Raw genomic sequence first — 13,797 nt, forward strand, 5'->3', positions numbered from 1 at the left:
CCAGAAATCTCTATTTTGCACATTCTCTATAAACTCTAGAGATGGTTGTGAGGCCAAGCCCAAGCGGATTAACAGTTTCTGAAACGATCAGACCAACCTGTCTACCACCAACAACTATGTTTTGTTTAAAATGAATTAAATCACCTTTCTTCCTCATTGTTACGACTGTTGTCGTATTTATAATATGTAAATTTGAGTGTGCAGGTGCTCCTCCATGATTGGTGCATCCAGGGTGGATGGATCCTACCGATTGGCTAACGACCGGGAGGCAGCGCATAAGAAGACACCTCCAGGGACTGCCAGTTAATTCATCCTCGGCCCAACCCCGACCGTGTGTTCACTGTTTTACTATGTTGGTTTAATGTAGGAGCATGTAGGCGTGGACCGCCTTTTTGTTTGATTAGTTTTCTCCTGTTTTTGTTAGGTAGGGAGGGAAGTAATTGTTGTTTGGTTTAGTTCTTTTGACTAGGTAAGTTGTATTTGCTGTCACAAAGTATTCATTGTGTGACGTGCTGCTCGGGGTTGGACGGGGATGGATCACCCTTTATGTTGTGGTCTGGTTGCGTCTAGACGGGCCGTAACATCATTCTTATGCTGAGTTTAAACGTCAGAACATCCTGTAATGTGTTCCTGCAACGTGATTGGTTGATTAGACCCATGAAGTTGCCAATGAGCGCAAAGCTCCCATCAGACTGAAAAATGTGGGGTTTTTTAAGGAAGGCTGATTTTGTGATTGAAAATCACTCCTCTCATGAGTGTACAGTGTCCTTTGGTTTCTCTGTCAGACACATGTGCTCCTCACACATCTGGTTTCATCACAGAAACAGTGAAATTACTCAGCTTGAGGTTTTTACAGTGGACCTCAGTAACCAACAGGTCACATCATGTTGCTTTTTTATAAACGCAACATGATGCCTCCCACTGGGGAAAAACACAGACACCAATACCAGCACATTATCCATGAAACTGAGTTTAATAGATTGTTAAAAATAAGGCTATGATACTGTTTTAGCAAACATTGACCACCATTTATGGCGCCCAGAGAAATAAATGGGACCAGCCTCTGGGTTTTGTTTTTAAGGATGAACATACACTAAGCAGACACACACCACACACTTGGAAAATCAAACACACACTGGCAGACACTCCTAAGTGTACATGTGTACTCTAAACACAAAACACGCACATACATACACTGACATCCACCCCACCCAAAACGGTGGCAATATACTGAGATTTAGCCGATAATATAGCAGTGTTCTCTAAAAAAACATGCATAGCTTAGTACATGAATGAAAGTTTTTCTCTGCACAATTTGATCTCATGGTTTGTGAAAAATTTCCAACATAATGACATTAATCCATTTTATTTAACCATTATTAACAATCATGTAAACTCGTTAGACTATTCTGTTCACAATAGCCGCCTATGATACTCTGCCCGTGTAGAAAGTTACATTCTGAACCAAGATAGGCTCGATAGCAAAGGAAATAAATACTGGAATGGCAAAAACACAATATAAAGTTACTGTTTTGAAATGGACTGAAGACCAAGGCTTCACATATAAAAACAAATTACAACATCTTCTTAATGTTGGTATCCTGCTGTCAGGTTACAGTCAAATCATCAAAATACTCATCTCTTAATCAAAGTGTCTCACAAATGGATACAAAACACACACAATGCCCAAAATAACAACAAAAAAATAAAGAAAATGTGCCTTATAGGCCTGAAATCTGTGTGTGTAACAATGAAACATGGAATGATGAAGCAATCAGGAGAGTCTCTCTTTAGTGCCGTCCGATTCAAGGTGCCACACAGAAATGTTGCTGTTAGTTAAATTTGCATCATTCGAGCTTAAATCCTGAATATATGCGCGCACGCGCTCCCAAATATTTGAGTTACAAATGAAATAGTTTTGAGATACTTCTTCGTACATCCTTTGGTTACTGGGACCATCTTCCTAAAAAATATTTGTACATTTTGTTCCCTTCATACAAACAGGACACAGCAGTTTTCCTCCAAAGCGACTAACATCTAACAATTTAAAGTGCCGACGAGCTGAAGCAAACAGGAAGCACTGAGCTGGCGGCACAGGAAGATTTTCCTCACCTACGGCACGAGGGGTTTCTTCATGCAGGCTACTGCTAACCTACAGTAAACTAGTTCTTCTAACCACAGGAAACCTTGAAGTACCCAAAGTGCTTAGACATGATTCATAGAACAAAACATCAGCCTGTTGCAACTGGTGGGACATTCGAACTCCCAAACAATGTTGTAGCCTACAGCTTTTCCTGCATAAAAGCACATTTAAATATGCAACAGTGTGTTTAATGTGCACCACTTGCTGCAAGCTATGTCTCTAATACCAAACAAACAATACAGTCGAGTAATCAGCCTGATATCGCCGGTGACAAGAAATTCGATACCTTTTTATACGTTTATAACTTGCAGGTTTTTGATGCTCAGGTCTTAAAATGTTCAACACAGGAAAGACGTCGGTGCTGGTTAACACATGTAGTGCTATAGTCTGATTACTATAAAATATACTTCAGTTTAACTCAAAACCGCCTGCTCTTTATTTAGATGACTTCAACTTCAGGTAAGTCCCTTTTTTTTGTTTACAACGAAAGCCTTTTTAACGTTTGAGATACAAAGCAACAGACAATTACCTGATCAAACTGCCCATCCCACACGATGTGCTAAAAGGTAGCCTTTCCCCTGTCCCCTGTGTGTGCACCAGCTTCTTCAGCATGCAGAAGGGAACGCCTGGACGTATTCTTAAAGTTAACATATACTTCATTTTACCTATTTCAGATTCATAAACAATAAAATTTACAAAACATGGACTAAAAATAATTGTTTTTTTTTCTTTGTTTGTTTTCTTTTTGATTTCTTTACAAAGTAGTAAACTACTCAGGTATTAAGAACAAATTAAAAACTTCCAGAATGGCATGCAGGGGTTGGTGGGCACCCCTGGCATAAACACAAGAGTCTATGAAGTTTTTCAATCGTGAGAAGTCGTGACCTGCCAGACGATGAGGTGACTCCGCTCGTTCTTGGCAGGCGCCGACTGCAGGCTGGCTGTCGATTCGGATAAACCATCCAACTCGCCTACTTCATCACCTGTGGAGAAGATAATGAGTAAGGTTGCTGGATGTAGTTGTGGAATCAATTGCAAAAGCCACACTTGTACAGGTCTAGAAAGTGGTCAGGGACCCGAGGGTAAAGGGGGTTGCTGGATGAAAGAAACAGTTGCTGACTGGCTGTTAGAGGTTACTTGAAGTTGCTAGTGTGAAATTGTTTACAAAGAGTTGTATGCTGCTGTAGAGAAAATCTCATTGTCACTGGTTTGATTGCTAAAAGATCACCATGGTTGCCAGTAGTTTCCATGTAAAAAGCTGAGTTGTCCACAAACTACTCACCAAGTGGAGGTGAAACTGTAAAAAGTGCAACACAAACCAGAACCGGAGACATTTGGAACTTTTGAAATGTGTTGGTTTAAGCAGCCTGGCATAATTTTGACTTCAAAGGGAAACGTTGTCCATTTTTAATTTGCATCACAGTTTCTACAGAATAAAAAGAAGTGATTCTCATCATGTCTGTCAGGTTCTCTTCCACTTCTCTTGCTTACGGTGTACCACAAGGTTCAGTTTTGGGGCCCTTAATGTTTCTGTAATATTTGCTTTGTGTTTAACACATTTTGAGAACTTCCTGAGCATTTCTTCTTACTGCTATGCAGATGACATTTGGCTGTATATGTTTTTTAAGCACAACTTATTTCTAAGATATAAATCTTACACAAATGCTCATGCTCATTTTGAATCTCTGGTTCACTCTTTCTTAAATCACTCCAGAAATATTGTTGAGTTCCACGGTGCCCCGCTCTAAATTGGAAAATTATTATTCATGCCATTTTTTCTTCATGTCTGGATTAGTGTAATTTATTGTTTACTTGTCTTTTCAAAACGTAAAACTTTTTGTTTTAATGCTTTAGCACTTTAAGTAACTGCTGCAATCTGCTAGCGACCATCGCAATCATAAAGAAATTTTTTATTCAGCACCCGCTTTGAGATCAATTTCACATGGCGACAGCCTTCAACCTCCAGCAACCACTTGCCTAACAGAGATCATACATTTTTCCTGGGGACTTGAGGTTGCCAGAGGTTTGCCAACCAGTCTTTAAGCCTGTGTGATTAAGGCCTAAAGCAAACATCATACCAGAAGGGACACATTCAAGCCTTTTACTCCAAAAAGTCTAGTAAACAGCTGTTTCTTTTCAGAATAAAAACCTCTGCTGTGTATAAATACACACTTGTACATGGAGTGTGTTACACCCACCCATCCTGAAGTCAATGTAGCCTTCCCCTCCACTCATGACCAGGTAGGTTTTGGTCTCAGAAGTTGCTGTGTCAGAGGATTCGGATGCAGGGTCATCAGAGCCTGAATCTGCACCACCTGGAGGTGGCATCGCCTGACCTGTGACAGTTAATTTAAAGTACGAAGAAACTGAGAACAAAACATAGTGTTTTAGGGACTCTTTCATTCTCTTGTTACTTTAGCTGCCGATTACATTCTCATTTAATGATTTGTTTATTTAATCTATGACAAACTAGATCGTACAATTCATATCACTGATTCAACTGCGCTCTTTAGTTCAACAAACACTCACACTCATATTCTCTTTACAATCATAGAAAACTTCACATCAACTTCAACATGGCTGCTAATTTTCCTTTGATAATGGCTAACATTACCTAATATGTTCCCACAGATTCTCTGCACTTGTCTCTTACCTGGCACTGTCACAAAAAACTTGACAGCATCCCGGTGTCCGTGGAAACATAGTTGGGCGTGAGCCATGGAGCAGTATGGCACAAAGCTGCCTGGCATTGCACAGTCTGTCACAGAGCTGTCATCACCGTAGACCCGTACAGCACTGCCCGGGCGATTTGGCACTGTTCCTGTTGTTCTGTTAGCTGAAGAATACAGTAAAGTGTCATCTGCCCACTTTATGTGCTTCTTTGAAAAAAGTGCTTTCATGGATAAACGAAAGCAGGAAATTTAGAAGGTAAATGAAAACCGAAAAACAAACGAGGTCAAACAAAAACAGGTGAAGTTAGGAAACAGGTAAAACGCCAATCAAAAAAAGAAAAATGCAAGACAAACTACCAAAAGATAAAAGTAGTTACAACAATTAATACCAGAAAAACTATGTAGATACAATATCACAGAAAGGAAGTCGGCAGAAGTGTATTTAAGAAGGGATTTAAATAAATCCTCACACCAGTTATTCCAAGGTCAAAGGGCTCATATTTCTGCTATGTAGCGTGGGGCCAGACCCAGATGTGCTTTAAAGGTGATAATCAAAATAATAAAATCAGGTCTGAACATACAGGGAGCCAAAAGAAAGAAGCTAGGATTATCTGCAAAAACCAGTTATCGCAGTTATGGCCTGGTCTGAAACCAGTCTGTGACACAGGCAGTCGAACTGTATATAGATCAAGCTAGTCAGAGCGCAGAGGAGCCTGTCTGCTAAATTCTGGAAGAACGCTTTATTCTCTGACCTCTAAGTAAAACCTAAAGTTAGAGGTTAAAGCAGACATAAGAACAGACCCTGATTATAAAAACACAGAGAACTGCACAGCCTACACACAGACACTGATATAAAAGAAAGAAGATGGTGACAGGAAACGCAGGTACACCCTTGGAAAAGTTTTAATATTTAAAGAGAGCAGCACTCCTCAATATCTACTGAGAGCCCAGCTTTGAAGCATAAACCCATCAAACTGCACTATGTAAGCTATGTGAGACTTGTATCCATGGCAATGCCACTGTCTTTTACAGCACAGATACGCAGCGAGAAGAGACAGAGGATTTATGGATTTTAAGAGAGAAGGTGATGCTACACAATGACGGTCCCTGAGGCATCAGAATGGCCATCTGGGAGATGAGTTGAAATATGAAAGAAGAATAAAAGGAGACGGTGGAGGCAGCAGTGAGGGATTTGATATTAAGAACACGCCGCGCATTTACGTAACTAATAGCATGCTTCAATTCAACCATATGCCAAATATGAATATATTTGTACTCAGGAATACTCAAAAATAAACAGTTTAACCTCACAACATCTCAGTTTTCCCACAGAATATTTAAATCATAAAGACTTGGACACTTTAAAATGATGAAACTAATGTTCTGCAATGCAAATAGAGCATAAAAGCTAACAGTATGTATTTATTCCTAATGCAGTAATGAGTTGAGTTCAGTGAATAAACACTGCTAAAAGAACATTTTGATGATGCATTGCTTTATGAAACAAAAGTGGACATTTAAGCAGGCAGCTGATGAGATTGTGCTGTACCTTCAGAGAGCGGGATGGAGATGATTACGCCATTTCCTGTACCCACCCACAGTCGGTTGCAGGATACGACGAGAGCGGTGATTCTCACAAATGAGAAACCCAATTTACCTGTACCTGCAACACACACAGAAGATGTTCGATCCAAGATCTGAAGAAGAAACGTTGCGACCTCCTAAACTGTTCAAAATATCACTCTACTACGTGTGTGTACAGAAAGTAAGCGCTGAATTCTACATGTATGTTGCCATACAGCAACTCTATCTAGGGATTATTTCCTTTTTTTTATTTTATTTTTTTTTATTTCCTATAAATGAGTGAGCATAAAACCAGAAGTCTGTTGAGATGATTTATGAAAGTGCTGATTAACTGCTAGGCAACAAACAGTTTGTATACCCAGCATCTTGCTGACATAGGGCTCAATGTCCACATCCTGGAGGTGCTGGTAGGTGTGGGCGTGAAACAAGCGTAGAGTTGAATCCAGTCGGATGGACACCCAGATGCCATCTCCAACCCAGGCCAGCTGCCGTACCTGGCTCTCCTTCCGAGGATGAGCGTCAAAGGATTTCTGCAAGGGTGCGATAGATTGCAATTGCGTAATGTTAGAAGTAAATTGGGATGTTCCCATGACAACAATAAGGTTTAATTGGTTGAAGTTGACTGGAACAGAAAAATAACTTGCACAACATATGGTTTATTAACTTTCAATGACAGCTGTACCTCTATCCTCATGGCCTTTGGCTGGATGACGTAGATCTTATTTCTGTAGCCGCACCAAACCTTATCGTGGACTACGGTCATACAGCGGATAGAGTGGTGGGGCCGGCCCAGATCCAGCAGATGGTAGTTGGTTAGATCCCACTGTCCGTCTGCTTGGAAGAAACAAGAAGACTTTGGCAATTTGTGGCATAAAATTAGTCGTGGCTCAGTCACACTACAGTGAAAATAAGACGGCAACCACCCTGTGACTAGTAAAAACCACTGGTTGGCTGCTGATGAACCGGACTTTTTGCTGTCGGAGACCGACTGCAAGCAGTCTAAGTTACAGACTTACCAATGCCTCTGTGGAAAATTGCTAATGTCCCATCAGCCAGTGCTACCAGGACCCTCCCTTTAACATGCCTGCAACAGGTTATGAAGACACTTTTAAAAGTATGTTTATTAGTCTATTTTTAAATGTTCATTTGTTATGTGTGTGCAAGTCCTTAAATAAAAACACAACCAACTTTTTACTCACACTATGCTGAGGATCGAGTCTTTCAGTTTGATGGCATGAAGACATTTCCTCCACCGAGCCACAGACGAGTGGACGTACAGACTAAAGACAGGAAAGTCGAGCAGAGGAAAACTCCTGATTATCAACTAAATAAAGACATGAAAATGTATCCAAATGATTAAACACTATGACAAAAACACAGCCGCTGATAAATAAATAAACACCAAAATCAGCATGATAACCAAAAGCAAATTTTCTCCATGAAGTTACAACCTCATCAAATTTTCTCCTCCTTTTTCCCCTGAACTAATAGCTCCCTCTAGTGGCTGCTGCCTCACTTACCACCCATTCTGAGCACCGAGCCACATGGTGGGAAGTGCACTGCTCATCCTCAGGACCTCAATCTCTGATGGGTCCGAGTCTTCTGCCAGAGAAGTCACCCCATCCTGTCTGGATCCCCTGGATAATGGAAAACAGTCCTTCAAATACACCGTTCATTAAGAAAACATGGAGTAAACACGTGCAGCCGAGTTTCCACAGCTGCTCTTATGGTTTCCTCTGCAAGCTAAAAATACCAGTGCTTTTATTTTGCAACAGCAAGTTTAGGCTGTTTTATTTTAAAGGTGTGTAAATTAATGTGTGGACATAATTCTTCTAGGGTTCATACATTTCAAGATTTTAAATTTGCAATTGTCATATATGCCTTAAAAATCTTAAGAATTGACTAAAGCATCTACCAATATTCACTCTCACCTCTGTGATTCAGCAACTAAGGAGTCAGTGGGTTCCACCCCGAGTGGGTCGGTGAACACGTGCTCCGTGTAGATTCCTGGCTGGTTTTGGTCAGCCCCCTGATCTTCCTCTCCTTCTTCGCCCACGCCAGCATTAGCCTCCGTTGCTTCTGTTGCCTCTTCCGCTGTGGGAACCCCATCTTCTGCTGGACTGGTCTCTCTGGACAACTCAACAGTGGGAGCTGTGGATCACAGCACAGCACAGCTGTCAAACCACACATACTGTACTCTATCTAAACATTTTTTTTAGTAGAGAACTACCAGAGGCTGAGGTGGCGCTGTGCTCAGCCGGCTGGTCGGCAACACCTGCACTAGCTGTCTGGGGAATGGCAGTGGTGCCCTCGGCTGCCGAGGCGCTATCGCTGCCTGCTGAGCCTACACTGGCCACGCTGCCAGCCAGTGACGCCGCATCCCCTTGGCTGGACTCCAGGTCTTGGGGTACAGCTTCACCTGCTGGATAATCAGTTTCCAACACACCTGACAAAACACCACAAATGACCCAGTAAGAAAAACTATTTTTACCCCAACAAACACAAAGCGTGACCACTGGACCTACCTGGCACACTGGCGATGCAGACAATGTGAGTGTTGCAGGCGTAGAAGCTGTCGAGCAGGTCAGAGGGCTGAGTGGCATCCAGAACCATAACCTTGGTGGAGGAGTGGGTGCTAGTGCACACCCACACACGACTGGACATCTCGTCCTGAACAATCAGCTCCTTCTCTTTCTCCCCTTTTTCCCGATCCTTACAGCAACGTAACACATTAGCGAATCGACTCAAAGCATAAAACATAAAGAACTATCAGAAGTCACAAGAGCTTCTTCCTTCCTTAAACTACTCACCTTACTCTCCTGCTCCAGCTGATCCAAGCTGCTCTGAGAACCCTTTGTCTGCTTAGAAAGCTCTGATGAGGAAAATGCCCGACCCCCGGACAGGTTGACCCCGGCAGCGCACCACAGCTGTGGGACAGAAAGAGCTTGTTAGAAACATCAAAATGTTAAAATATAACAACAATATCCTGCATGTATGCTTAGAGTTGTCTATTCATTCATTTAAGCACCTTCATAGAAGCATCTTTCTGGTCCAGAGGTCTCAAGTAAACCGGCACAGGTAAGTTCATTTTGTTTTCCACTTGTCCACCGTTTGCTACCTGTGATGGTAGAACAGTCAAAACTTAAATATTGTAAATAAAGTTTATTTTAAGACTTTTAAAACCACTACTTTTAAATTTTCTCAGGTGAACATGAACACAGGGCTGGAACAGACAAAGGATACACCTTATTATGCTGCACAGGATATGCTGGCCATTTAAAATAAACGATTTCTTCTTCTAAAGCGAACAAAGCAAAATAAAAAGTGCCGATCGCATCTCTGACCTAATGCAAAGCAATTTTTTCATTTCCCACCTTGTATTTGCTGGGCAGGCTCCAGCCATGCGCAGTGACTCGTCCGTCCTCCTTCTGCACGTGAGCCTTGACCTGTCTGTACTGGCTTCTCTTCTGCTCTTTACGTGATGGAGAACTGCACTGTTCCTTACTAAAGGGAGAACCACGAGAGACACAAAGCCATCAGCTGATAATGCATTTTATAGACAGGTGCATTAATGAATTTCCAACTTGGTAAAATCCACAGAACTCAAAGTCAAACGTCCTCATTACTTACTCTTCATTGAGGAAGTCAAATGTCTTGGACTTCTCCGTGGGGAACTGGGAGAAAGTGCTGCTCCTCTTCACCGTGCTGCCCGGAGTGCTGTACTTCGTATTGGACTGGGATTCAAACTTTACGGCAGGGGCACTGGAGGAGGAGCTAAACAGTCTGCTGAAGCTGCACGTGGCGAAGTTACAGAAAGCCAAGAGGGAAACAGAGCCGACAGGAGCGCAGGGAAAGAGCAAGGCAGGGGTGTCACCAACAAACCAGACAATCAAGGAACTACCACCAACATTTACTGTACAGTGACATAAAGCATGCTGGGAGTCAAAGTAGAGCTAAGCACTCCCCTATTATATCTAACTAAAACTTTAACTAATATACACTCACCAGCTACTTTATAAGGCATGTCTGTTCAACTGCTTGTAAACAAAACCATCTAATCAGCCAATCACATCGCAGCAGGTCAGTGCATTTAGGCATGTAGATGTGGTCAAGATGACCCGCTGAACTTCAAACTGAGCATCAGAATGCAGAAGAAAGTATTTCAAGTGACTGTGAATGTGGCTGTTGTGGTTGTTGGTGTCACACAAGTTGGTCTGAGTATTTGAGAAACTGCTGATCTACTGAAATTTTCCCAACAACCATTTCTATGGTGAACTCAAATAACAACTCATTATAACCGAGGTATGCAGAAGAGCATCTGTGAATGCACAAGATGTTCAACCTTGAAGCAGATAGGCAACAACAGCAGCAGCAGAAACCACATCGGGTACCACCTCTGTCAGTGAAAAACAGGAAAGGCTCAACAAAACTGGACAATGAAATACTGGAAAAAAGTTGCCTGGTCTGATGTCTCGAGCTGTGCTGCTATATTTAGATAGTAGGGTCACAATTTGGCTAAACACCATGAAAGCACAAAGCCATCCTGCCTTGTATCAATGCTTCAGGCTGCTGAAGCATTGACACAATCTTGTTGGATCTGAAGGCAAAAAGTGGTCCAAATCGATACTAGTAGGGTATACCTAATAAAGTGGCCAGTGAGTGTGAATTTTTACAATATATAAGACAAAGTTTGATACATGCTTAAAGCCTGTTTTATTACTGCAGAACGATATCGTACTGCTTTTTGATTTTTCTTTCTGATTTTTGAGAATATGTTAAAATTAAAAACTCAGAAAACACAAAAGCCACAGAGGTGAGCTTACCAAGGCTAAGGACGGCAATTTAGATATTAAAATTCCTCAATAATAGAAATCAAATCTACTGACTTGCATGTGCAGTCTGACGTGGTAGACATAAGCAACACAACATGTACATATACTCGTATATGTAGTTTCCCTTTGCTCGCTATGAGCAGACAGAGTAAGGAAAACATCAAAAGGCACACAGCAGGCAGGAGACAGGAAAGCCCGGGGGCAAAAGGAGAGTAACATCTGAGCAGTTTGTGATAACAACAACTGATGCACTGCACTGAGAGCAAAGATTATGGATAAAGACACATCAAAGTTGGATCCTTTCAGAATGGAGGAGCACTTCTGTGTTAAACGGGGGTAGGGTAGGAGAGAGGTTTAGTGGGGAGGTCTGTCAAATCATCTTTACCTAATGCTGCCAATTCAATGGCACATCCCGGAAAAGATAAGAAAAAAGATGTATTTGAATATTTGAATGACAAAAAAAGTCAGGATTCAACTTGGAAGGCAACGTGGCAGCCCTATCAAAACTAAAAGACAAACAGTAAATAATGCAGTAAATCCAAAAAGACTCACAACTGCCAGATGCTGGATTTCTTTTTTTCTGAGATAGTTGGATTTTCCCTTGAAGCCCTAAAGAAGAGAAGACGACAATCTTTAACAATCTTTAGTTTATGTGTCCGGATATGTTGATATATGTTTTTTTTAGATGTATAACACAAAGTTATAACCCTAACAAAACATCAAATGCACTTTGCTCCATCCATCCACCACTCATTGCTTCATCACCTGATCATCTCAGTCCACCGCACAGCTTCCTGCAGCTCCATAAGTCGCTCTTTGTACTGGTTCCTCTCCATCAGCACTCGGGCCATCTCCACTCTGGTGAAACGCTTCTTCTGAGCCGTAGGTAAATCACTCTGTACCGGCACACAATTAAACCCAAACATGACCACACAGAAATGCATGAATTCTACCAAATAAATGAGCCACACAACAGACACAGGATACAGGACTCACCTCTTCTTCTTCGTTAGCTTTATGTTTTGCTTCCTCCATCTCCAGGCGTACTCTGGAAAATATAAGTTTTTACACAAATGTCTATAGGAAATGGGCGTAGCCAGAGTTTCTATTTGGAGAGATACCATTAGGCACTCGCCAAGCAGAGACTCCTGCTACTTAGCTCCAATAGCACAGTAGTAAAGTGTGTCAGCGAGGATTTATACTTTGCGACCGACAGTGAATTACCTGCAGCAGCGTGCTTCATCGTCCTTGTGACTAAACACAGAAACTAAACATCACAGATTCCTCTCATAGCTCTTACTTTTTGAGTTCCTCCTCCAGCTCTTTGTTCTTTTCCTCCAGCTTGGATTTTGCCTGCAGCAAAGCCTCCAGATCTCCCTCCAACATCTCCTTCTCACTTGTCAGTTCGTCGACTTTCTGAATCAAGTCTTTATTCACCACATTCAAGGCGTTCCTGGAAGGACATTTTAATACGTTTGTTTTTTAATCTCTGTTTTCAAGACAAAAGGCAGCTTAAACAAAGGATTCAGTGATTCTAAAACTTACACTGAAATCATGAATTTCAAAAGTCAGTAATATAGTGCTGCATGTCCAATCAGGACACAGTGATCCAAAAACCAAAAAACAGTTCTTAAAGGTACAGTGTGTAAAATTTCACCCCATAGATGTCAGTGGGTTGCAGTCAACTGAATTCAGTTTTTTTTAATTATCCCAATTGAAGTGCATAATCCTAGCTAGGACAGCTACTGTAGGGCAGACATGTTTTAGTCAGCCAAGAGAGATCAAAAACATTAAATCTAGGCTGTATGCCATAATAGCCGTGGCCTGCCAGCGTGTTTCTACTACTGTTTGTGTAAGAAAAAAAAATCCTCTTTAATAGTCATTATTTCTTTTAATATATTTGAATTTGATCAACACTTACCAATAAATTAGGAAATTCAAAAGTGGATATGTGTTGGTAAATACTTCTATGCTAGGTATTCTATGCTGTTATGCCTGAGTCACCTCAAAAACTCTTGCCACTGTTAATCTATCGTCAGTGTACTCTGATAGCAAAGTGACTCTGGGACCTTTTTGCTATTTTGGGTAGGCTGTCCACTGTTACCTTGTTAGCTAAATTTCCTTCACTTTTCTGTCAGTAAGCTCTGCTGTTAGCCTCTGTTAGCAGCTGTTAGCCTCTGTTAGCAGCTGTTAAAATCTGTTAGCAGCTGTTAGCCTCTGTTAGCAGCTGTTAAAATCTGTTAGCAGCTGTTAGTGAAACATTCCTTAAACAAGATCTCACATTGTTGAACTCGGACACCTAGCGAGTAAACTCTCATACAATGTGAAAATGTCATCAGACTGTTTATCAAAGGAAGTGTTTATTAAGCCTAATATTATCTGACATAATGATAGCTTATAAACAGCTGCTGCTCTTCTAGAGAAGAGAGAGTCTAATCTGCTGACAGTAATAATTAAACAGGCATGCACATTTTCATGTGTTAGGGCTCTGACTTCAGTTCATGACTCTTTGTACCTTTCGTGTGAATGTGCAGACATGAATTAAAAATCTGACTCCATGGCACTC

At 41.4% G+C, this 13,797-nt stretch overlaps 1 protein-coding gene across 1 annotated transcript; it reads right to left on the reverse strand.

The window, feature by feature from the left end:
• Positions 1-954: 954 nt before the first annotated feature.
• On the reverse strand, positions 955-12,087 carry LOC102291615 (C-Jun-amino-terminal kinase-interacting protein 4; the record flags this gene model as incomplete). The annotated part of the gene is given in 18 exon segments (XM_014329082.1): positions 955-3,126; positions 4,342-4,479; positions 4,797-4,979; positions 6,365-6,478; positions 6,758-6,929; positions 7,082-7,233; positions 7,416-7,483; positions 7,599-7,679; positions 7,920-8,036; positions 8,331-8,550; positions 8,630-8,845; positions 8,925-9,111; positions 9,210-9,326; positions 9,428-9,517; positions 9,774-9,903; positions 10,030-10,191; positions 11,784-11,840; positions 11,997-12,087. Coding segments are annotated over 18 exon segments (2,414 nt in total), but the record flags the coding sequence as incomplete, so codon positions are not given.
• Between the last annotated feature and the right edge of the window lie 1,710 nt (positions 12,088-13,797).

Source organism: Haplochromis burtoni, unplaced genomic scaffold, assembly GCF_018398535.1.
Source record: "Haplochromis burtoni strain Fernald_Lab_line unplaced genomic scaffold, NCSU_Asbu1 Contig_498, whole genome shotgun sequence".
Taxonomy (NCBI): domain Eukaryota; kingdom Metazoa; phylum Chordata; class Actinopteri; order Cichliformes; family Cichlidae; genus Haplochromis; species Haplochromis burtoni.